Source organism: Rhinopithecus roxellana, chromosome 20 (genome assembly GCF_007565055.1).
Source record: "Rhinopithecus roxellana isolate Shanxi Qingling chromosome 20, ASM756505v1, whole genome shotgun sequence".
NCBI lineage: Eukaryota > Metazoa > Chordata > Mammalia > Primates > Cercopithecidae > Rhinopithecus > Rhinopithecus roxellana.
Window position 1 is genome coordinate 16,030,947 of NC_044568.1, and position 24,581 is coordinate 16,055,527.

Below are 24,581 nucleotides of genomic sequence, written 5' to 3' on the forward strand. Positions count from 1 at the left end.
GTAGTGGGAAAGACAAGTAAAAGAAGAGGATAAATCGCCATCCTTAAACACAAGTATAAAAAACATATGGCTTTATTTTCTATGTCTCTATTTTCATTTAGAGCCCATATCTTTTTATCCTGGCAAAGAACTTTCATGTTTCAAGGTTTTCACTTTCTCCTTAGGGATGTGTGAAGATTCTTGGGGCTACGTAGTTCGAGGGCTTTGCGGGGGTGGAACCATCTGGCATTTAAGTTATAGGTTTTCTCATGTTTCAGCTGAGTCCTCCTTGAGTCTGACTACCTTGACCTTAACCTGAGTTTTTACTTGGGCACAGCCTTCTTTCTGCAAGGCTACCCATGGCTGTCTCTACCTAGTGGTGATTTCTCACCTTGGCTGCACAATTTTATCATCTGGGGAGCTTTAAAAAAATACTCATTTCAGGCTCACGCTAGACCAACTAAACCAGAAACTCCAAGAATGAGATCTGAGCTTTAACATTTGTACCTATAACTCCCCCCAGGGTATTTGAATGTGTAGCCGAGGTTGAGAAGGAACAGCAAGGAAACCCACATAACACCCCCATCCCTGCCTCTACCTTTCTTTTCTGTTCCTCCAACTTGGACAAGGGGATGGGGTGTTTCTTTTTAGTCTGGAATAATATCTTCCTTTGTGTGTTCCTGAACAAGATACATTGTCTGTATCCCACATCTGTTCCCACTAAGATGAAAAATGGTCAGAGGTTCTGCTTTCTGTCCAGCCACATCCCTTCCTGGGCAATGTGCTTAAGAAAGAAAATATGCTTGAAGGGGGGGTAAAGAAAAAGAGGAAGATGTAAACAAAAGGGAGAGAGTGGAGGAGAGGGAGACGAGGGAGGGGAGGGCAAGAAGAGAGAGAGGGAGGATGGAGAGAGAGAAAAAGAGAGTGGGGGGAGAGAGAGAGAGAGAGAGAGACTGACTGATATTTCTAAATATCCTGCCAGTCAGATAGGTGCATGCAGCAACCAGTAGCAATGGTGTGATGGACACAGGACTGAGGGGGAAAGGGGAGAGCACAAAGGTGGGTGGACTTAGTTCTACCTGGTCCATGAACTGCACCTTGATCTAGGCAATCCTTTGCCAATGCCTGTATTCATAGCAACACTTGGACAACTTCAATGACAGGTACCTCACCACCTCTCTAGGCTCTTTTCCTTTAGAGAGCTCTATCTATGGGAAAGCTCTTCATTTTATGGAGTCAACAGTCTTTCCTTGAAGGAGTCAGGAGAGGTGGCTTTGTGGATGAGGAGGTATCCTGTGCTATGAGGACCTAGTCTTTGCCCTGCTGTGCCCTTGGCTTCCATCATAGTACTATCCCCAGTGCAGCTGACTCTCACCCTGGGTTCTGAGCTTCTCTAGGGTGTGACCTGTGTCCGTTTACTGGTCTAGCCCTGGATTCTGCCTCAGGGCCTTGCCTAGAACTGGAACTTGTAGCATGTGCCTTGGGTAAAGGAAGGTGGGAAAGAGCATGACTGGCTCCCTGGGAAAGGACTCTGTGCCCCGCCAGCCCACCACGGGATTGGGGCCAGAGCAAGGCTCTCACCTGAACTTATCCATTGCCCAGGTGGTGTGGATCACAGCCACGCTGCCTTACTTCGTGCTGTTCGTGCTCCTGGTTCACGGCGTCACGCTGCCCGGCGCCTCCAACGGCATCAATGCCTACCTGCACATCGACTTCTACCGCTTGAAAGAGGCCACGGTCAGTGCTCAGTGACCACCAAGCCTTGGGCCAGGCTTGTGGGAGGGTTTTCAGGAGCAGGTGATGATGGAAAATCTGGTCCCAGCTCTGCCACAAATGTACAGTGTAGCCTTGGACAGGATCCTTCCATGTCTGAGCTGCAGCTTCCCCATCTGACCAATGTGGATTTGCACCTGATAGGCTCCATAAGCCCACCCATCTCTCTCTGGAGGCCTGAGATTCTGCGGTTCCATCTGGTGGTCTTCACAGACTACTCTTTTTGAGGAGAGAAATTCCCTGTGAAGAGGACATTATGTCCTGGGACCTTGCTCCTGTCCTGTGCCCACAGCTCCCTAGCCAACCCCAGCCACCCCCTGCCCTCTTGCTACTCTCGGATCCCCAAACCTGGTCTTTGCCACCATCCTGTGATGTCGGCACAAGGATAGTTTTAGCCACCAGGGAGGCCCTGCCAATTCTCTTCCCCAAAACCCTCATCCAACCACTGCCCCTGTCCAGAGGCCCAAATTATGGTGAAAGTGGGTGAATTTGGTAGTGGAGTCCAGTGCAGAGCAGGGAGGGTGGGAGCAGAGACTATCATAGAGGTACTCAGTACCTTGAGCATCTTAAGATAACTGCTGAGATTACTTCCAGCCTCCTCTTGCAGGGCCCCTCAGTGAGAACACCTCAACATCTTACAATTGCTATCTTACAATTCTCCGGGCTTCTTTATTTGAACCCATAATAATCCTGGCAGGCCTAAGCAGCACAGGATGAAGAGAGATGCATCCCAATATGCATCTCCATAGTTGTAATGTTCCAACATACTGCAGTGTTATAGACCAGTAACCAAGAGAAAACCTATTTTCGTAGTAGCTGCCAGAAAGATAACAGAGCATAAGACACAAATCAGCCTTGTAAATTGCAAAATAAGTTAGACTTCTATTTGTTCTGTGACTGTTTATGCTAAGCTTTTCAGATGTGTAGAAGCTAAGCCCTCAGTGCAGTATCAAGGAGCAGATCTGTCTTCCCCCATCAGATCATGCTGCCCTCTGTTTGCACAGCTGGGGAAGCCTGGACTAACACCAGTAGGGGCATGACAGACATCTCTCAAATCTGAATTGCAAGGCTGGGTGTGGTGGCTCACGCCTGTAATCCCAGCACTTTGGGAGGCTGAGACGGGCGGATCACTTGAGGTCAGGAGTTCAAGACCAGCCTGGCCAACATGGGGAAACCCTGTCTCTACTGAAAATACAAAAATTAGCAGGGCGTGGTGGCGTGCACTTGAAATCCCAGCTACTCAGGATGCTTGAACCAAGATTACACCACTGCACTCCAGCCTGGGTGACAGAGTGATACCCTGGCTTAAAAAAAAAAAAAAAAATCTGAATTTCAGCTCTTAGTCTGAATGGGTGAAGTATAATTATTCCCATTATACTGATGAGGAAACAGACAGAGAGAAATGAACTTGACCAGGGCTAGAACATGAGACAGAGAAGTTGGAAAGGAATTCAGATCTTCAGGCCTCTATCCATGTGCTTTTATCACCCAACTGATGGAATAAGTAAGCCCCAGTGGCCCCCAAGGAGTCACCATTGTCTATGGCTTGTAGAAGCCTACTAGGAATGGTCCTCACTTTCTGACGATGCCGTCTCCATAACTCCTAAGATGGCCATAACCCTGTGTTCTTGCCCCATTCACACTCTAGCCTAGAACTTTTCATTTTGTTAACTTTCTTTGAAAATCAGGGCATGAAATGGAGTGAATGATTTCCTACAGGGTGAGCTCACTCATGACTACCCAAGGCTGGGAGATGCTAGAGAGGCCCAGCCTCTCTCTGCAGTTGTTTTGTACAGGATGCAGGGGAAGGAGTTGCCAGGGCTGCCCATTTCTGGTTCAGACCATGTTTCCTCTGGTCTCAGAGCATCCCCAGGGTTTCTCAGCCCTTCCAGAGCAGTGAGGTGTTCCAGTGGTGTAGGAAGCAGAGGCTGATGGCTTTTGTCTGCTGGTTTCAGGTGTGGATTGATGCCGCAACTCAAATATTTTTTTCCTTGGGGGCTGGATTTGGAGTGTTGATTGCATTTGCCAGTTACAACAAATTTGACAACAACTGTTACAGGTAAGATTCTTCTCAGAATTCCGAGAAGCTGTAAATCCTGGGGATTGACTTTTGTGGGGATGGCAGAGAGGGCTCTGGTCTGGAAGCCAACTCTCCCTGGGCAAGCCAAATTTTCTTCTTGTGAACCATCCTGGGCATTCTATAAACTGGAACATGTCCTCTAAGGATTCTGATGAACACATTTCATTTCAGGATGCCTCTTAAACAAATGTGGGGTGTGGAACGGGAAAAGTTGAGGTTACCAGCACTGGGAGATGGGTAGTTGTGACAGAGCAGAACTGTGAAGATTTCAGTATGGATTCTGTCCATCAGATGCCCAGGCAGGCAGGGGTGGAATATCCCAGCTGCTGAGGGCCTGGCAGGGTCAGATGTGAGACTCCATAGGAGACTGAGACTCAGAAGGCCATGATCTAGCTCAGTTCAGGAAGCACTCAATGCTACCTCTTGTTGGCCCAGTGCTGTTGGGACTTCAGACACAGGCACAAATTTGGGTCCACTTCCATTACACTCTATCCAAGGCTTAAGGCAGAATCACAGTGTCTTTGGTACATGACAGAGTCTGATGAATTCATACCAGGGGGACAGGCTATAGGGAGGTAAGGAAATGGGGTGATCAGCCCCTGACAGAAGAAAACCAGTGCATGGAGGTGAATTTGAGATGAGCCTTGGAGGATAGTTAGGATTATGCTAGGCAGATGTGGAGTGGACAGCAGGCACTGGGGGAGAAGGGGGACAACACAGGCAAATGCAAAGAAGTGGTTTGTTTATGGACCAGTTTATGGTTCGTTCAGAGTACACCTTGGGAGTCTTGGAAGATAAATGTATAAGGAAGGCTGGGTCTTCTTTGCAAAGCTCTTGAATGACAGGATGAGGAGTTGGAGGCACTGGGGAGCAGCCATGGAAGGTTTGTTGAAGGAGACTGGTGACTCAATTCCCTGGCAGCAGTTTGCCAGTAGACTCTGGTATCAGGCTATTCCATCCATAAGCAGTTAGCCTACTTCCTGCACCAGTGATGGTGGGGCCCTGGATCCATGTGGCAGCAGGAGCTGCTGAAGGGGGGATGGCCTTTGATGCTGGGGCCAGGCTGCAGGTTCTATAGCCAGCCCAGCAGTCAATGCATAGGGTTGAGGGTGTCAAGGGACTTGACCTCACTGTGCTTCTTCCCCCAGGGATGCCCTGCTGACCAGCAGCATCAACTGCATCACCAGCTTCGTCTCTGGGTTTGCCATCTTCTCCATCCTCGGTTACATGGCCCATGAACACAAGGTCAACATTGAGGATGTGGCCACAGAAGGTGGGTGGGCAGCCCTCCTGGGCCCCAGCCCACTGAGGAGGGAGCTGAAAAGCCTACCTTATTCTTGGCTGCATGGCTCTTACATGGCTGTAGGACCTCTAGGCTGTCCATGGAGGTGTCCAAACCACCAATGTGATTGACTTTCCCCTGAGGTTATTAGTGGGAATTCCAAGCAGTCCCAGGCCCCATGCACCCTGCGAGTCAGGATGGAAGGAACAGATTTTGGAATGTCCTCTCTGTACCAGCCTTGGGCTAAGCACTTGAAATACCTCCACTTAGTTCTCACAAGGCTGCCAGGCAAGTGTCAATAGACTCACTTTACAAACGGGAAGACTGAGACTCAAGCTAAATACGTTGTCTGGCATCACCCAGCTAGTGAGCAATTGAATTGCGGTTTCTGAGGACCCCAAGCTTTTGTGAGTAAGAGTAGATCCCTTGTAGAGTATAGGAGGTGGGGTTTGCAGCATGTAGCCTGTAGCTGTCCAGGCAGGGAACTGCTCTCCAGCCTGGCTGTTGGGGGTCAACCTCTCCAATGCACAGGTGAGCTGTAAGTTCATGCTGGCTTCATCTGTTATCTCTAGACCTGTGTTCTGTCCACCCACACATGACTGAACAATTGGGCCCGCAGATGCTCCCCTATTATGTGCAGCTCAGACCAATGGTTTCAGCCATTGATGAAGTCCTTGATGTTTCTTACAGGAGCTGGCCTAGTGTTCATCCTGTATCCAGAGGCCATTTCTACCCTGTCTGGATCTACATTCTGGGCTGTCGTGTTTTTCATCATGCTCCTGGCGCTGGGCCTTGACAGCTCAGTGAGTGACCCTGCTCAGGATACCTGTCCCCCATCCCACTGGGCCTGACTCCCTTCCCCAACACACAGTGCTGGGCCTAAAGTTCCCACTATTCAAACACCAGGTTAATAGTTGTTTCCAGAAGGCCCTATTTAAATGCAGACAAAAAAAAAAAAAAAAAAAAAAAAAGTGAGTCCTCACTCAAAAAGATAAGACTTAGGCCAAAGCCAAGAGCCATAGGAATCCCTTTGACATCTTGGAAATTCAAGTAAGAAGAGACTTCAGACAAGTCAGCCTTATGCCTACCTGCCCCCGTCCCACTTGTTCGGAACCCTATTTGAGAACACAGGGCATAGGGTTGTGGTGCTGTTGTACTGACATTCAGATATGCCTACCCTTACTTAGTACATCATGCCTGGAAGTTTGCAAAAAATCTTATGGAAGAGCTGGCACTTGGGTTTCCCTCCACTGCCTTTTGCTTTCAATCATCAGATCTGCCAGGAGCAGGGTGTTGAGAAGGATTTTGAGGCTGCTTCTGGGCTTATAATGAAGAATACTGATTTTGATTAACAGTGTCTGCCAAGAGGAGGGGAGAGGAGAGGAGAGTGGTAGCTTGTGTGCTTCTTGTCTACCCTCACAGTGTCCTTATAAGGAAGCAATCTGCCCATAGCAGTGGGATATGAGACCCTTTCAGACTCTAAGAGTCTGGAGTTTGAAGTGACCACTTTGCTTGATCATTAGAAAGGCAGCCAAAAATCCATATCAAAAACTGCTGCCTGAAGTTCCCATCACTAGAAGCTCTTCTGCAGGAGTTGTTTCCAGAGACCCTTATTGACATGTAAATGTGTGACACGGGTTTTGGTGTTTTACTGCTTTCATTCCACTATCAGCTTATCTGTACCCACTCTGGCTGAGTAGGCAGGAGACAGGTAGCTATTGAGTAGGGGAGACAGGAGTTGACTTAACCCTTACCCTCTCCCACATAGTTTCTGAGTTCTGAGTTTGCCTCAGAACAGGACAGAAATGGGACAAGAGGATGGGGAAGAAGGCAGGACATGCTGATTTCTCAAGAGAGGCAAGGCAGCCTGCGTGAGTCCTGGGCTGCAGGAGGCGCTAGGAACCCTGGGGCCTGAGACTGAGGTCCAGAGAGACCCTCACTCCTGCACCCCACCCCGCCTGGTTCTCTCCAGATGGGAGGCATGGAGGCTATCATCACGGGCCTGGCAGACGACTTCCAGGTCCTGAAGCGACACCGGAAACTCTTCACATTTGGCGTCACGTTCGGCACCTTCCTTCTTGCCCTGTTCTGCATAACCAAGGTGAGTAGGGGCTGGTTTCTGGTCACCTGGGGGCCTCTGAGGCTGCATTTCAATAAAGTCAAACATTCCTAGCCTTGGAACTGGGGCTGAGCTCAGGGAGAACAATGCGGGATCCAGCATCCTCAATTCAGCAGCCTGACCCACTAGGGTTAGGCCTGGTTGTCTTCTTCCATCTCTGATGCTGAGGATTCCACGCAGCTCTGTTTATTGCTTATTGACTTGAAGGGCAGCAAAAGTCCCTTTGGAACCCATCTAACTCTTTATTGGCTGAAACTGAGGTGACTGTGACGTCAGTTCAACAGCACCACAACCCTATGCCCTGTGTTCTCAAATAGGGTTCTGAGCAAGTGGGACAGGGCAGGTAAGAGTTGATGGACACAACAATCAGTTCCCACGTTTGACCAAAGAAGGCCTCTTGGCTTCTTCTCTTCCTGTACCAGGGTGGAATTTATGTGCTGACCCTCCTGGACACCTTTGCTGCGGGCACCTCCATCCTTTTTGCTGTCCTCATGGAAGCCATCGGAGTTTCCTGGTTTTATGGTATGTGAGTGTGTGGAAAAGCCTCAGCTCCCAGTCCTCCTAGAATCCTTTAACCTGGAGGTGCAGAGAGGCCTTCCATTTCCAGAACAGCCACCGAAAATTCCAGAGTCCAGCAAGTCAGTTTTTGGGAACAAATCTCAATCCTTGGCTCACCTTTGGATGAACCTGCCTTTAACAGGAGGCTGCAAAGGCCGCTGAGGTATCCAGCATCAACTCCTGAAAGAGGAACCCTTAGGAAAACGCTGACCCCTGAGTCATATAATTCATTCTACCAGGGGGTTGCCAGATTTAGCAAACACAACACAGGTTGCCTACTTAAACTTGAATTTCAGATAAATAACAATTATTTAGTGTAAGTATAGCCCAACTATTGCATCAGACATACTTATACTAGTTTTTTTCATTATTTATGTGAAATTCCAACTTAACTGGGTATCCTGTATTTTTTCTGGCAAACTTATTCTGGAATGAACCGAGAGAATATTTTACAAACCCTTAAATGTGTTCATTGTTTGTTTTTCCCCACAAGTGTCACACCAACATGTTAGTTCTCACTCTGCTGCCACTCAGAAAGAGAGTCAATGGAAGAGTCTGGGCTCTCCTATCAGACTGAAGTCAGGGAATGTGCTGTATGCATAGTTGTTGTTGTTATTTTCAGAGCAAGAGGAAAGAGCTGGGCTTTGAAGTCAGGCCAACTAGCTCTGGAACTTGGGGCAAATCCCCTCACCTCTTTGAGCCCAGGTTTCCCTCTGATAGGTTAATTGGGGTGGCACATGAAAGGGGATACTGTCCTAGAGTTTGTCCTCTCCCTTGTTCTGCATTACAAAGTGCCTATCCCCAAGTCTCCCAAGTTCTGTGTGTCAGCATCTCGCCTCACTGCCCTGTTCTCCAGCTCGGGCCAGAACCTCATGGGAGGACCTGGCCCTGGCTGGGCTATCGCGGCGGCCATGGTAACAGCCCTGCTCTGTGTGTGCACAGGAGTGGACAGGTTCAGCAATGACATCCAGCAGATGATGGGGTTCAGGCCGGGTCTATACTGGAGACTATGCTGGAAGTTCGTCAGTCCTGCCTTCCTCCTGGTGTGTAGTGTCTGCAGGGAAGCCCTGTGTGTGGGGAGGGGGCTGTGTCCAGGATGGAGCTGGGTGGGGATATTTGCTTCTTAGGGGAGGAGGCTCTGGGATCCAGAGGCCCTGGTCATTCAGAAGGGTCACTTGGGCTGCTTGGCCCTGTGGACAATGTGGCAGACATCCACCTTACTCGGGGGTTCTTGAGCTGGGGCCAGGTCCCTGGGGGTTGTTATGCCTCCTCCAAAGTCACCTTCTGTTCTTCCTCTTTTCTTGCTCCCTGTCATATCTGCCTCCTTTTGATTACCACTTGCTTCTTGATTCTTTCTCATTTCTCCATATCTTTCTCTCTTTCTCTCCTTCCTTATTTCCTCCCTTTGCTGTGATGCTCACTGCTCTTCATTTCTCTCCCACTTTTCTTCCACCTCCTTCTTTCTTTCCTTTCTTGTCTCTCTCCTGCCCTGTCTTCCTTTCTCTTCCTTCCCTGCCCATCTCTAGTTCGTGGTTGTGGTCAGCATCATTAACTTCAAGCCACTGACCTACGACGACTACATCTTCCCGCCCTGGGCCAACTGGGTGGGGTGGGGCATTGCCCTGTCCTCCATGGTCCTGGTGCCCATCTACGTCATCTACAAGTTCCTCAGCACGCAGGGCTCTCTTTGGGAGGTGAGCTTTGGGCCTCCCCAAGGGAATAGGGTGGGAGGTGGCTGAGGGGGATGATGGGAGGACTCTCATTCCTGTTGGGGTGGGGGCAGGGAGAGAGAAGGACACAGACACCAGGGTCAGATGGACCCACCTCATTGCCCAGGTTATTTTCCGCCATGAGCCTCAGTTTCCACATCTGTATCTTGAGGATAGTATTACCTACCCTGGAAAAAAGGAAGTACTTAGCACAGTGTCTGGCACGCAGGAAGTGTTCAGTACATGTTACTTGGGGGTGAGCTCAGCCCTGGAGTTCACTAAGGATTGATTAGACAGACTGCCTGGACCCAGCTCACTCTCGTGTCTCCGTCTAAGCTTTGTCATTTCCCCAGATGTCCCAGCTCTCCCCATCCAATCACACTGTGATCTGCTCCTTCTGGTTTTCACCTGCCTCTTTCCAGAACCTAATAATCTGATCAGCCTAAACCAAAGATTTCTGAACTATATTTTCTTTCTATGCATTCTGCATATATGCCAATATTTATACATGTGTATATATGTACATGTGTGTATATATACATGCATATATACATATATACACACACATTTATATAAATATTTAGGAAACAGTGCCCTTTATTCTGAAATTATGTCATTCCTGTTTGATTAAAATACCCTTTCTTTTGTAAACTAATAGTGGTAGTCTTTTCCTCATATCCTTACTTTACAAAACAAAGATTTCATTCCTTCATTCCTTTATCCACTCACTTGGAAGGTATTTATTGGGATGCAGATATATGCTGGGCAGTATTCGAGGCGCTAGACAAAAATTCCTACCCTTATGGAGTTCACATTCTAACGAAGGGCAGGTAAACAAAATGAGGATGGAAGGCATCCTTGGGAGCTGTGCAGAAACTCAAGGAAGGGCATGCCAGACAGAGAGTCCTCACCCTCATTCTTTGTGATACGTTTCCTGTCTGTGAAATCCCTAAGTCTGGGGACCTCTGTTCCTGGTCACTGGGAGGATCAGTGTTCGGTGACCTCATTCTAGACATGGGAACTGGGACCTGAGCCTTCTATTCTCCACACTTTGGGAGTGGAGAGGCTTCCCGCTATCAGTGATCAGTTGTTGGTTCAGAACACATGGCTTGAGACCCCACAAGTGCCTCCACTGCAGGAGGGCTTCCCTGATTCCCTGCAGGGCCAGAGGCTTCCTTCCACACTCTCCCTGCTGTACTTTCTCCATTCTGGGTCTAAGACGATGTGTGTGTGTTTTCATTTCCAATCCCTTACATGGGCTGTAAGCTCCTCCAAAGTAGAGACTGCATGGGTCTCCTTCAAGTCTGGATCCACAGGGCCTAGCCCCATGTCTGACCACAGTAGGCAGCTCAAGAAACAGTGGCTGAATGAATGACTCAATGGACCAGCTCCACAAACAAGGCTGGAGGTGTCTTGTACAGACCCTGAATGCTATCCACGTGGGGCTGCAGGGTCAAATAGCAGGTGGCCCTCATCTGGGGGTGCAATCAGGCTGCCAGAAGGGTGTCCCTGGGCCAAGCTGAGGCCTCCTCCCCTTCTCTTCCTTTCAGAGACTGGCTTATGGCATCACGCCAGAGAACGAGCACCACCTGGTGGCTCAGAGGGATGTCAGACAGTTCCAGGTGGGTGCACCCTAAACCTCTGGGGTGGAGATCACAAAGGTGGGCCCTGACTGTTTCCTGCTGTGCACTGCCCAAGGCTGGACCTCACAGCCAGAAAACCCAGAAACCCAGTGTGAGCTGCCTTTTCCCTTTAGAAACATCGGGATGGGGGACAGGGAGGCTCCCTGCGAGCCCATGGCCTCAGGCTTGCCGTGTGACTTTGGGGAGGTTCTGCTGCCCTTTCTGGGCCTCTGTGACAATTAGGGAATCGACCTACATGTTCCCTGAGGTCCGTGAAGGGAGGGGGCATTTTTCTGCCTCCTTTCGGCTTCCTGCTGCCCCCGCCAGCTGGCCCTTGCTCCTGTCGGTCCCCACCGTGTCATCAAGTCCTCGCCATCTTTCTCTGCAGTTGCAACACTGGCTGGCCATCTGAACCTGCCTGGAGGAGAAGGAGGAACCCCATGCCAATGTCCAGGTCACAGGCATCCACTTCGCTCCCACCCCGGACACCGTCTTGGGATTCCTCCCCTGGAAGCTGTCATTTCTTATCCTCTCTTCTTTTCCCAATTACAAATGATTTTGTGACTGTAGTTTTTGTTCACCTTCTGTGCATCTGGCCTGGGGGCTGTTAGCTCAGAGGAGAGGAACAAACAGGAAAATGACTTCTGTTCTGTCCCCGTTGTTTTGGGGGAAATCTCTCCCACTTTGGGATCCTGCCAAAGCTAGGTTCATGAGGTCGGAAACCTCCACCACATTTGCCTAGACTTTGGGCACAGAAGTTCTTAGTCCACCAAATCAGAGAGAGGATGGGCTTTTGATCAGACACCCAAAAAAACCCAAAAATCAAACAAAATCCGGCTGAGTTTAGTGGGGTGGTTAGGGAAGGTACATAGACCCTCCTCTTGCCCACCCTAGACACCCCTCTCATGTCTGAGCCTCAGCCTGGGAGTTAGATTTATTTGTCCCTAAAATGAAGTCAGTGGATAGATGCTTTGAGGGATTTTGAGTAGAAACATTCATAGTTGATTTTCACTCTGGGCAATCTGAGTTTGATTTGTGTGTTCTGGAACATTCCTCCAGCTTTTGGTGGTCAGATGGCCCAGAGCTATGGGAGCCAGGAGGAAGAGGGTAAATGAACCTTAGTGAGCAGGTTCTAGGAGGTACCTACATCAGACAAGCTGGTAGAGGCCACGTGGCAAGCCACATCTACTGAGGCCTCATGCTGCTCTTGCTCTGTAAGACACGGAGCCCAGAAACCCATCTGCACTTGCTGAGATCTGCCTGGGGAAACGGGGACAGGGACCAAGTGAGGCCACATGTGTGTCTTCACCGTGCTCTCCTCACAAGGCCAGGTGGGTGTCCAAAGGGAGCCTGGCAGGCTGTCATGTTAATTTATTGTTCGTGGACACCTGCACAGCCTCCCTCTGGGAGTCCCACCTGGAGTGGACCAGGGGTCTTGAGAAATGGAGAGTTGGCTGCAAAACTCTCATGCACTAGATGTAGCACCTTGGAGGGTAGGGCGAGACAAGCAGCCCAGAAATACTCTCTCAAGTGGAGGGGAGAATATTGAGAGTGGATGGGACAGGTTGGTGGTTTCGGAGACTTTCTAGGTTTCTACTTGGATCTACTTCTGATACAAACTTGCACTTGGTGCCCTCTGGTGGTGGTGGTGGTGGTTACTTTTAGTTCAGTAAGAGAAATGATTCCTAGTTTGCTAAATTGGTGGCATCTTTGGAGGGGTTTCTGTTTATCATTAGAGTCTCTTATACCCTTGTTGGAGGGATTCTTATTCTGACTGTGGGAGCTTCTGTTGCAGGATCTTGGGAAAAAATAAAGAAGTCACTGCACTCGCACGTCAAGAAGGTGCTTTGCCTCAAACTGGGGTGTCATTGAGCCTGGTTGATCCTGCATGAAGAGGGTTCATGCAGGAAGGTGGGGCAGGAAGATGGTTTTGTCTCCCAGGGTTCTGAGGTTTCCTTGCTGGGTCAGGGTCCTCAGGTCATTCTATAGAGAAAAGAGGGAAAATTGAGAGACTTTGAATCTTTCCATATAAAAAGGTCAGCAGAATGCCTGAGACAGCCCAGGTGGCAGGTGTCTTGGAGCCCTGTGAACAGTGAGGCTTGAGAATAGAGGAGAACAATCAGGTCGGGCTCTGGGTCCCATTAGTGACTTAAAATCCTCCCATAAAAGGTAACTTCTTCCTACGTGTTACCATTTTTCTTTTCCCTTTTTTTTTTTTTTTTTTGTAATAAAGCACTTTTATGCACATTACCTGCCATCTGCCCAGTGAGGACTGCAGGGCTATAGCTTCTGTCTCCGCATTTCCCAGGTGAAAAAACCAAGACCCAGCATTTTAGTCACTCTTGCTCAAGGTTTCTTAGCAACTAAGAGATCAAGTTGGACCTTCAGTTCACATCCCCTGACTCTCAGCCCAGATTATTTTGAAATTCCCTGCACAATATGGTTCACCCAACCCAGGGCTGTCATTTGTAAAAACTCATTCAAACGGCAAAGGAAAATTTCTTAGCAAAAGAACAATGTGTTGGAGGATGGGAAGGGGGGAGAGAATGCCATTTATTTTCCTCTAGCTGGTTTCCAGAGAGGAAATTATTTAGCTACTCCCTTTTGATGAAAATAATCACTCTTTGGAACAGTTGGATGTGAAAAGCTGAGTCTTCTTCTCTGAAATGAGAGCAAACAGTCAGCAAAGCCTTGTGCATTAGAGCAGGGGGATGCTTCCGAGACAGCCTGCCATTTCCTCTTTGCCATCTGCATGTGGCCCCTTCTGCCTCCAGACATTTGTCCCGGCGTGAATCGGGGATGTGGTGCTAGCTGAACCAACACCAAACCAGCGCAGTGGTTCTGCCTTGTGGCGGAAGTTGGCTCCTGAATCTGGGATGCGAACTTGGCTCCAAGCCTGGGTCCCCTGGGAGGGTGGGGGTACCCAGAAAGCCCTTGGAAGTTCTCGGGGAGGTGCTCGGAGACCATTTGGGTTTACCTTTTCACCCACATATAATGGAGAGAGAGTATGTGCTTTATGTTAAGTCATCTTTGACTTCCTTTGTGCAGCTTGTTTTTAATAGCAGAGGTCACCCGGGACAAGGGTGCTGTGTACTGTATATGACACTTGACACTTTTGATATTTTGTCAGGTTTTTAAAGAATTATTGTTTTTCATGAAATGTAAAATATTAGTTTGAGAACATCACATTTACATCTACTCAATGTCTAGTTATTTAGCACCCACCTTTTAGCCTTCATTCTAGATGAAAACGAGACAAGGGAGAAGGAGAGCTACCAACTCTTGCCAGATATCCTGCTGAACAGAAATCCCTGAAGCTGCCTTAATTCTCAGAGGGAGTTACCACTCAGATGGGAGCCAGTTCCTGCTACATGATCTGTTTTCCAGCCTTCCTAATGTGAGACGGAAGCATTCTTACCAAAGAAATCATCTCTTAGTAAAGAAGCCCATTGAACTCACTTCATTTGTTTATTTCCTTCGAAAGTCACAGAGAGAAAAACAGAGAAGGTGTGTGGTACGGTGGAAAAAGCACAGCATAGAGTTTTACAGACTTGGGTCTGCAGCTGACTAGCTGAGTGGCCTGGGGATAGTGGCTTCATCTTTTGGAGCTTCAAGATTCTCTGTCTTTAAAATCAGGAGTTATATCAGATCATGAAAGTTTCCATTCCATTAAAGAAAGCCCTGCATGTCTCATAATGATGCTCTCCTGTTAAATTTACAATGAAGGAAGCACATCACTTAACCATAAGAATTTTCCAAACTGAACTGATGAGCAATGATCTCTCTATCAGAGAAATGTCAGATTTCTAGCCTCCAGAACTTTGATTTTTCTGGACATTCAATAGTTCCTCTTTCTCAGATCATTGAGAAATACCAAACACTTGGTATTTGTTTTTAATCCAACCCTTTTGTTTTGGAGGTAACACATTGTCGTACCCTGTGAGTCCCAGGATCCACAGCTCTGCTGTGGTCTCAGAAGCCACTGAAACATTGGTGAATGTGAAGTCACTTTGGGGTGCCTGCCCTCATCCCTCTGTCTCTCTGCTTCTGTGTAAATAAAGACTGTTTCAATTGTGTCCTCTCTGTGTCATGGACTGTTCCAATGTCATGCAGATTTCTGTGTCTGATTTGGATTTATTTTAAAAGTTGTTCTCCTCATGGAAATATAAGTGTCCAGAATAATAAAGAATATTTCCTGGGCTGTGTCTCTGATAGTAGAGTTCTGAATACTTTCTTCCATGAAGGTGGAATGCTACAAATTGTGTAAGGGAGGTGGGTGAGTCTATGATCAACTTCCTACTAGTAAAGAAGAGCGTCTGGTCATAGTGACCCATCTTTTCATCAAATAACTCTTTTTATAACCTATGGAAAAGGAGATTGGAAGGGGTTAAATCTGTAATCTTAGCTTTGAGATTAACATGTATTTTTAAATAAAAAGAGGTCACCAAGTGATACCAGGTTTAGATCAGTTTAGTTTTCATTTCTAACGCTGAGTTTCGAGGGACTCAGAACCTCCTGTTGGATTGAATTAAATGCACAATTTGGTGCGCGTGTGAAGTTTTCTGGGGAGAGGGATACATTCACATTTAGACCCTTAGAAGATCTAAGTCTTTGTCTGGGGAAGATGTAAACTGAATATTGTCATTGTTTGGGGAAGATGTGAACTTACAGGTGATTATTTTTAATGTAAGCCAGCAAGTAGATTGTGATACCAATATAAAAGAGGTGTTGTCAAATAACTGTTCAGTCAATGTCTTCAAATATGTAAAGCCTCTCAGAGAGTGTGTGGTGGGTCCAAGTGCTGAAATGGTGCCAATGGTAGGAAGTCCAGGAAGATAACTTGCAACATTCGACCAGAACAGAGAATGGGCTGTTGCTGGAAGTGGTAATCCCAGCTGTGGAGATATGCAAGCAGATAGCAGGCAATGTCTCCTGGGGATGCAATGTCAGGTGGAATTGAGGGGAGGGAGGTTGCGCAACCTCTAAGATCACTTCCATTTGAAGCTCCTAGGTTTTTTGTTTGTTTGTTTTTTGCTTTTTTTTTTTTTTTTGACAGTCATAAACCAGCCTTGTACAGCAGCACTGGGAGATGCAAATATATTCATGCCAAGGACCCTGGGGTAGGAGTGGTTTAGCCTCACAAATTAGAGTTGGGCAGATATCCCAGAGAGGCTATTATCATTCTGATCATTTTGTTTCAACCCAAAATTGGAGTTGGGCTTTATTATAGTGAGTCAAACAGAAGGCAGCTGCACTTCCGGCATTCCCTTGTGCCTGACGAGATCTGGTGAGCAGTGGTCCTGTGGGAGGAGGGGAGAGCGGCTGGTCCAGAGAGGGAAAGGGCAACTCTTTTGTGGGGGTGATGGAGGATCTGGTGGCCCAGGCTTCCACCCTGTCCCCTAGGCTGACAACACAGCAGGAGAAGACAAAGAAACACAGATAAGCCTCACCTTAGGCACTTGGTGGGCTTCTGAATTTTCCCCAATTTAATTGCACCCCATCCTACTTCTGGAGATTGGATAGCTTCATTTTTATCTCCTCCCCAAAGGCACTGATACACGTAGTCTCTCTCTGGGGCTCCATTTGTTCCTCTCTACAGTGGCTTGGGAGTGGTCAGAACTGAGTGTTCACGAATGGGCTTCAAAATTTTTCAGAATCTTCTGAGATTAAATTCAAACTTTTGTTTGAACGAATTTGTGCTCAATTTGGGGGAAAGAGGATCCATACATTCATCAAGTTTTCAAATATTTAAAACCCACAAGTATATATTACCTTGGGGCCTCTCTCTTCTGATGATACATGGCATAGGTCTCTGCCCTTCACCCCAAACTAAATGAGGATGACAATAGACCTTATTTCTGAATCTCAATTGCCCTGCATTATGTTGACTTTGTTTTTTTGTCTGTCTGTTTCTGAGAGAGCGTCTCATTCTATCACCCAGGCTGGAGTGCAGTGGTGCGATGACAGCTTACAGCAGTCTTGACCTCCTGGGCTCAAAGTGATCCTCCCACCTCAGCCTTCTGAGTAGATGGGATTACAAGTGCATGCCACCACAGTTGGCTAATTTTATTTTTGGTAGAAACAGTGACTCGCTAGGTTGCCTAGGCTGGTCTCAAACTCCTGGTCTCAAGCAAACCTCCTGCCTCAGCTTCCTCAGTAGCTGGGATCACAGGTCCAGGTCACTGGGCCTGGCTTGACTTTTCATATCAACCATCCCACAGCAAATACCTCATTTTTTCCCCCTGACAATGAGCCTGCAAGATAGGCAGCAACAAGAACACCGTGCACACTAGGCAGATGAGACAACTGAGGCTGGAGTTGAGAAGTGACGCACGTAAGGTCACGCAGCTACTGATGGACAAAGTCAGGTCCCCTCATGCCTGGGTCAATGCTCTTCACATTATATTCGCTGCCCTATGGAAATAGGGTAAAGTAGGGAACAGACAAGTCCTGACGGGTACCAAAGAACTATGGGAAGAGACTGCAGAGTTATAAGGACTTGGTCACCTAATGGGAGCTTCTTGCAGGGGACTGGGAACATTGCTTCGTCACACAGTCTCAAACAGGACTGGAAGGATCAATGCTGTTAGGGATCAATGCTCAGGAAAAGTTCTGGTATCCCAGTGCCCACTTGAGACCAACTACTCTGATGTGATGATTGAGTCATGTTGGAAAAGTCATTGCTAAGCCTTGACTCTCCCAGCTGTAAAATTAGAATGTTGGATTGGGTGATTTTCTAAAGTCCTTTCTGTTTCTGACTCTATGAGATACACTCAGGGAGCCTGCATGAAGTTGATGGGCTAATTCATATGAAGACATAAATGGCTACTTTGTCAGGCAGACAGTGACAGATAAAAGTGAGAGTTGCTGCCTTTTGTTCATCCTATAAGTTTAGTGCAGGGCTTGGCAAACTATTTCTGTAAAGGTCTCTGTCGCAACTTCTCAACTGCTATTGTAGCATGAAAGTAATCTTATTTATAAATACCAGGTGGTGGGTTGGATTTGGTCTGAGGTCTGTGGTTTGCAGACCTTTGGTATGGTGGAAAGAGTGAAGGGTCTGAAGTTGGACTAGACCTGGGTTTGAGTCTCAGCTTTGCCACTGACTGCTGTGAAAACTTGGACAAGTTATGTAAAACTTCCAAAGGCTTTCTTGTTTCTGAAGAGTGAGAATAAGATTCCCACAAGGGAGTTTTCAGGAAGATGAAACAAGGTGATGTACACTTAGAGCAACTCTCTGTGGCTGCAGTACCTGGATTCAACCCCTGGTTCCAGCACTCCACAGTGTGAATCCCTGGGCAAGTTACATAACTTCCCTTTGCCTCCATTTATCTTTGATAAATGGGAAAGACAGTAGTGAACCCTGATAAGACCATGGGGAGAATTAAATGTTAATATTGTATTCAGAATAGTACCAGTTACACCGTTTATCCTATTGTATATTTGGTTCATGTCTGTTACAGGATGAATGTCTATTTCCTCCTCTCATCACCTCTGCCCATTTCAAAGGCAACCCAGCTACCACCGTATTTTCACAAAGCCAAATCGGTGTCTGTTTCCTCGTCCTCTTGGATCCCCTCCTTAGGATGGGCCCTCCTTTGGATGGTGTCCTTGAATTTGGATCTGGGTAGCCAAATCCAGTTTTCCTTGGGCCCGAGTGCATGCAACCACCTGGGCAGGAAGTTCAAGCTTCTGGAAATCCCGGGCTCCACAGACCTTTCCTCCTGCAGGACCCAGCTCCCCTGTAAGCCCTCGGCTGTCAGCCCCCATTAGACCAGTGGCATGGTAGATGTTACTCTAGGCTGGCCCTGGTCTTGGCTATGACCTGGAAAGGGAGGAGACAGAGGCAGACTCCTCAAAGAGCTGGCAACTGTCTGGGTCCTGGTGTCCTGCTTATCAGCTACCAGCTCTGCCAGCCTCAGGCCTGAGGAAGGCTGGGTTGGGTCAGACTAGCAGGGCATGAGGGTAAGGGTTGGGCTGCAGTACATCAAAGAGGACCACTCTGTCCCCAGAGAAGGCCCACCACAGCCTGGAATGCCCAGGAGTCACAGAGCCACCATCTCTGCAGCAAAGGATAGTTGTTAGGTGGGGAGTACTCCTCGCACCCCTGCAGCTCCAGGCTGCAGTCCAGACCCCAGCCCAGGAGGGACAGACACGGAGTCAGAAGAAGACAGGCCTAACACAGCAGTAGCACCTGGTCACAGTCAGCCCAGCAACAGGGCACCTGCCTGCCGTCCACCTCGAGCCATTCCCAGGACCCTGCTAAACCTCTTTTCTTGCACCACGGCAACAAAACTGCCCCCTTGTAGTTGCCTTCGACCCCTGACCCACATCTGCAGTCACTTGGTGGTAACAATCCCCTATCAAGGGGAGAGGGGACAGTGTAGGGCCAGCATTTGGGGCATACCCACTCACATAAGGAGAGCATTGCAGCTCTGGCCTGTCAAATGAGCTGCAGAGCCAGACCAGGGAGTGTCAGAGACGAGATTAGGGAATCTGGGGCTCCACAGCTACATTTGTGGAGCCCTTGTCCTTGAGTTTTGGAGTTGGAAGTACAACACAGCACAAAGAGTATGTGGCTTCATTAAAACAGTTGAGAGGATAAGGCCACATCCCGGTCACACATGCCCTCCAAGGCTTTGGAGCATCAGCACCTTGGACAAGGCCAATTGGCTACGCTGCCTTCAGTTAGCAAATAGGTTGGTTTACCTTGTGTCAGTTACTGTTCTGAGTGCTTTACAAATATCAGTCACTGAACCCTCCTAATGACTCCATGAGATAGCATGATTATTCTCATTTATAAATGGGGGAAACTAAGACACGAAAAGATGAAATAACTTACTAGTTGTTGGAACTGGGATTTGAACCCAGGAAGTCTGGCTCCAGTCTGTGTCTTTAACCATTCAATGATCTGCGCCCTTCCCTGGTTCCTGGCCACATGGCATAACACGGTCAGGCTGGTATGGACGTGAGTCCTCCTCTACTTCCATCCCTTCTTCAATTGCAAATGCATAATACTAAATAAATATCTTTACTTATGTGTATACATATGTAAGTTGTACACATATATGTAATTTAACACACATATATGTGTTATACACATATATGCCTATTTTTAACAAAAATATGTAAATGTATATGTGTGTATATATACACACACATATATGTGTATATATGTATATGTATGTACATGTATATACACATGTGTATATACATGTAGATGTGTGTATATACACATGTGTATACACATGTAGATGTGTGTATATACACATGTAGATGTGTGTATATACACATGTATATATGTGTATATACACATGTAGATGTGTGTATATACACATGTATATATGTGTATATACACATGTAGATGTGTGTATATACACATGTATATATGTGTATATACACATGTAGATGTGTGTATATATACATGTATATATGTGTATATACACATGTACATGTGTGTATATGTATACATGTATGTATACACGTATATACACATATATACGTGTATGTATACACGTATATATGTGTATACATATATATACACATATATACATATATATCTACATATATACACGTATATATGTAGATATATACGTGTATATATGCAGATATATACGTATATATGTAGATATATACATGTATGTATGTATATACACACACACACACATTTAAGTGCCTACAATGTGCTAGGAAGCAAACAACTTGCTCTAGATCACATAGTAAGAGGGAGTTCAGTTTGGACAGAGGCTCCCTGTCTCCTAGGAAAAGTACCTATCCTGGCTTTCTCCAGAAACACCCCAATCCTTTACTCTTTGGTTCTTTATGCCAGATACAGGTTTAGTCTGGGCTTACTAGCCAAAAGCAAAAAGATTAGGCACATGTATGTTAGGATGCAAGTGACTGCATCTAACAGAAATGTAACTATGGTTTCTTCATAAATGGGGTTTTCTTATCCTCTTGTAACAAACAGGCAATGGGTCAGGGAGAAGGTGTTGAGCAGGAAGAAGATGGAGAAGTAACTTTGGTCCTAGAGAAGGACTTCGACAGGGGCCCCTTCCTGGATGTGTTCAGAAGCCTCAGATGGCTCTGGAGCTGCTTTAAAAAGTAATTAAAAAATCAGATGCCTTCCAGCTTCTTGTTCCACTATCCATAGCATGTAGTGCTCATCCTCATAGAGAAAAGATGGTGAAGCCACCTGCAGACACCTTGCCCACGTTTCAGGCAGGAGGAAGGGGGAGGGAGAGAAAAGGTAAAGGCAGAAGACAGTTGAGTCATCTCTTGTCACGCTGGAGAAGAGTGGTTTCCCTGGAACCCCTCCACAGTCTGTCTACACCCCACTGGCCAAATCTGTGCAACACAGCAACCTGTGACTATAAGAGAGTCTGGAGAAGTAAGAACTTTTGCTGGGTACGTTGCTGCCCTGAACAGAATCATGGTTCTCTTAGGGAGAGGATGGGAAGGACATTGAGGAGATACTGATCACTGCCTCCCTCTGTGCAGCTTCCTTGCCCCAGGTTCCCTCATCTGCTGAGAACAAGAGCATCTCTGTGGAAAGCACCCTGGACAGAGAGGCCACAGATAAGGGCATCTATGTTCTATGGTCTGATATTAGTTACTCCCTTGGGCTCAAGTTGTGGGGACTCAGGACTCAGGTCTTGCAGGAGGAAGACAGACAGACCTGGGGATGGCATTCGCAGAGGCACCACTGAGCTGGTGGTTAGATATGTTCATTGAGCAGAGTATTTCTGCCCATTCTAAGTTCCCTCTCCCCTTTCCCGGCCTGACTGGTGCCTTAGCAACAACGGAGGAAGATTTCTAACTGATAATATGAGCACCGTGGCCACCAGGTGGCACCAACACACAGTTCTGCTACTAAGCAGAGGCTGAATCCAGACCCTTACTCAGAGCCCATCTGAATCCTCAACACTCTCTGGAACCAGGGGAATGAAAAACAGTTTTGTGTGAATGAAAAGATCCATTTTGTTTTGTCACTATTATATCTTGGTTGCACTCATTCGTTCATTCATTTATTCATTGATCAGAATCAAACATGGTCCTACTAAGTTCCAGGAAAGAACAATGGAAAACAGAAAAGGAATAGTCCTGCCCGGGAGGAGCTCTCAGTCTAATGGGTAGAGGGATTATGTGTTGATAAAGAAACATTTATTGAGCACCTATTGCATGCTCATGGAAAGCCTTTTAGTGGCTCCTCATTTCCTTCTAGGTAAATTCAAGTCCTCTACCTCCCTGTCTTCATCTCACCCCACCTCTCTACACCATCACCCTACACTAGCTGCACATAACCCAAGCACACCCTGTCTCCCTGAGGCTCAGCCTTGGGCTCTTCCCCCTCTCTCATCTTTCTGACCTGGTTAACTCTTGTCTATCACTCAAGATATCAGGCCCTAAAAAATGCCTTTCCTAACCTATCCATCACTACATTTGCCATGTTTGTTGAAATGATTTTTCAGGGGATGAGTAACTTTTGAGACAGGAGGCAATGACTGCTTATTCATATTTGTATGCCTGGTGCTTAGATGAGGATCTGGCACATGTAGGCCTTAAGGGGGTGGTTGGGTTTATAGAGATGAATGAGACAAGGGCATCTCATAACCTAGCAGATAAATCATGCACAGAGCCCCATGTGGGTAGATCAGAGAGGGCTCCCCATAGCAGGCGGTGCTAGAGTTGTGTCTTAGGGAAATTCCAGGTCATAAGAATAGCAAAAGTGACAGCACAGAAGCATGAATCAGTAGCAGAGAGTACAAGATCTGCAGAAATTTTCAGGATCCAAGCAAAGGGGCTGTAGGAGAGCATAAAATTCAGAATGTGAGAGGCAGCCTGTGCTGAGATAAGGCAGTGGAACTTTTTCCAAAAGGCAAAAAGGAGCCAAGGGTTTTAGATGGGTGGAATGATACAATCATAATTGGGTGTAGATGGTGCATTAGTGAACGATTGTGGTGTAGCAAAGTACCCCCAAACTTATAAAGACAACCATGTATTTAATTTGTAAATCTGCAGCCCATCTAGGAAGTTCTGCAGATATGGACCAAGTTCCACATGTTGACTGGGTTTCCTGATGTGTCTGTAGCTGGCGTGTCAGTTGGAAACTGGCTGGTCTTATATTGCCTCCCCTGGGATGTCTTCCTTCCATGCAGTGTCTCATTCCCCAGGGAAATCATGTGGGTTCAAGGGAGTGATTGGACACTTGTAAGGCCTTTTATGGCCTTGGCTGAGAACTGGCACACTGTCATGTCTGCCATATATTATTGTAAAACCGCATGCAAAGGCTGATACATAGAGAGGTAAAAACAAATGTGGCCATTCAGATGGCTCACTCTGCCTCTATAGCAGGGAGAGTAGTGATAGAGAGACCAATTAGGAGTCTTACACCAGCCCAGGTGAGAGGCAAAGGGTGGGTTTAAAACAAAGATTTTAGTTTATTTTTTTAAGTTCAAATTTAACTTTTTAAAAAGTTTTATTTATTTACTTATGTATTTTGATTATACTTTAAGTTCTAAAGTATATATGCACAGTGTGCAGGTTTGTTACATATGTATACATGAGCCATGTTAGTGTGCTGCACCCATTAACTCATCATTTACATTAGGTATATCTCCTAATGCTATCCTTCCCCCTTCCCCTCACCCCACCACAGTCTCTGGTATCTGATATTCCCCACCCTGTGTCCAAGTGTTCTTACTGTTCAGTTCCCACCTATGAGTGAGAACATGCAGTGTTTGCTTTTTTTATCCTTGCGACAGTTTGCTCAGAATGATGGTGTCCAGTTTCATCCCTGTCCCTACAAAGGACATGAACTCATCCTTTTTATGGTTGCATAGTATTCCGTGGTGTGTATGTGCCACATTTTCTTAATTCAGTCTACCATTGATGGACATTTGGGTTGGTTCCAAGTCTTTGCTATTGTGAATAGTCCCGCAATAAACATACATGTGCATGTGTCTTTATAGCAGAATGATTTATAATCCTTTGGGTATATACCCAGAAATGGGATGGCTAGGTCAAATGGTATTTGTATTTCTAGATCCTTCAGGAATCTCCACACTGCCTTCCACAATGGTTTAACTAGTTTACAGTCCCACCAACAGTGTAAAAGTGTTCCTATTTCTCCACATCCTCTCCAGCACCTGTTGTTTCCTGACGTTTTAATGATCGCCATTCTAACTGGTGTGAGATGGTATCTCATTGTGGTTTTGATTTGCATTTCTCTGATGGCCAGTGATGATGAGCATCTTTTCATGTGTCTGTTGGCTGCATAAATGTCTTCTTTAAAGAAGTGTCTGTTTATATCCTTCGCCTACTTTTTGATGGGGTTGTTTTTTTCTTGTAAACTTGTTTAAGTTCTTTGTAGAGTCTGGATATTAGCCTTTTGTCAGATGGGTAGATTGCAAAAATTTTCTCCCATTCTGTAGGCTGCCTGTTCACTATGTGGTAGTTTCTT

The 24,581-nt window shown here is 46.8% G+C and overlaps 1 protein-coding gene across 3 annotated transcripts in view; it reads left to right on the top strand.

The window, feature by feature from the left end:
- SLC6A2 (solute carrier family 6 member 2) overlaps window positions 1-15,328 on the top strand; it is a 49,565-nt gene extending 34,237 nt beyond the window's left edge. The window contains exons 6-15 of one of the 3 annotated variants that reach the window (XM_010374981.2): window positions 1,582-1,716; window positions 3,708-3,811; window positions 4,981-5,105; window positions 5,805-5,917; window positions 7,087-7,215; window positions 7,656-7,755; window positions 8,734-8,834; window positions 9,318-9,485; window positions 11,051-11,122; window positions 11,511-12,960. In XM_010374981.2, the coding sequence (XP_010373283.1) occupies window positions 1,582-1,716; window positions 3,708-3,811; window positions 4,981-5,105; window positions 5,805-5,917; window positions 7,087-7,215; window positions 7,656-7,755; window positions 8,734-8,834; window positions 9,318-9,485; window positions 11,051-11,122; window positions 11,511-11,534 (1,071 nt within the window). In that variant the 3' untranslated portion in view covers window positions 11,535-12,960. Of the gene's footprint in view, window positions 1-1,581; window positions 1,717-3,707; window positions 3,812-4,980; window positions 5,106-5,804; window positions 5,918-7,086; window positions 7,216-7,655; window positions 7,756-8,733; window positions 8,835-9,317; window positions 9,486-11,050; window positions 11,123-11,510; window positions 12,961-14,366 lie in introns of those variants that run through there. The other 2 variants (XM_030924996.1, XM_030924997.1) reach the window with 2 other exon arrangements.
- The last annotated feature ends 9,253 nt before the right edge of the window (window positions 15,329-24,581 follow it).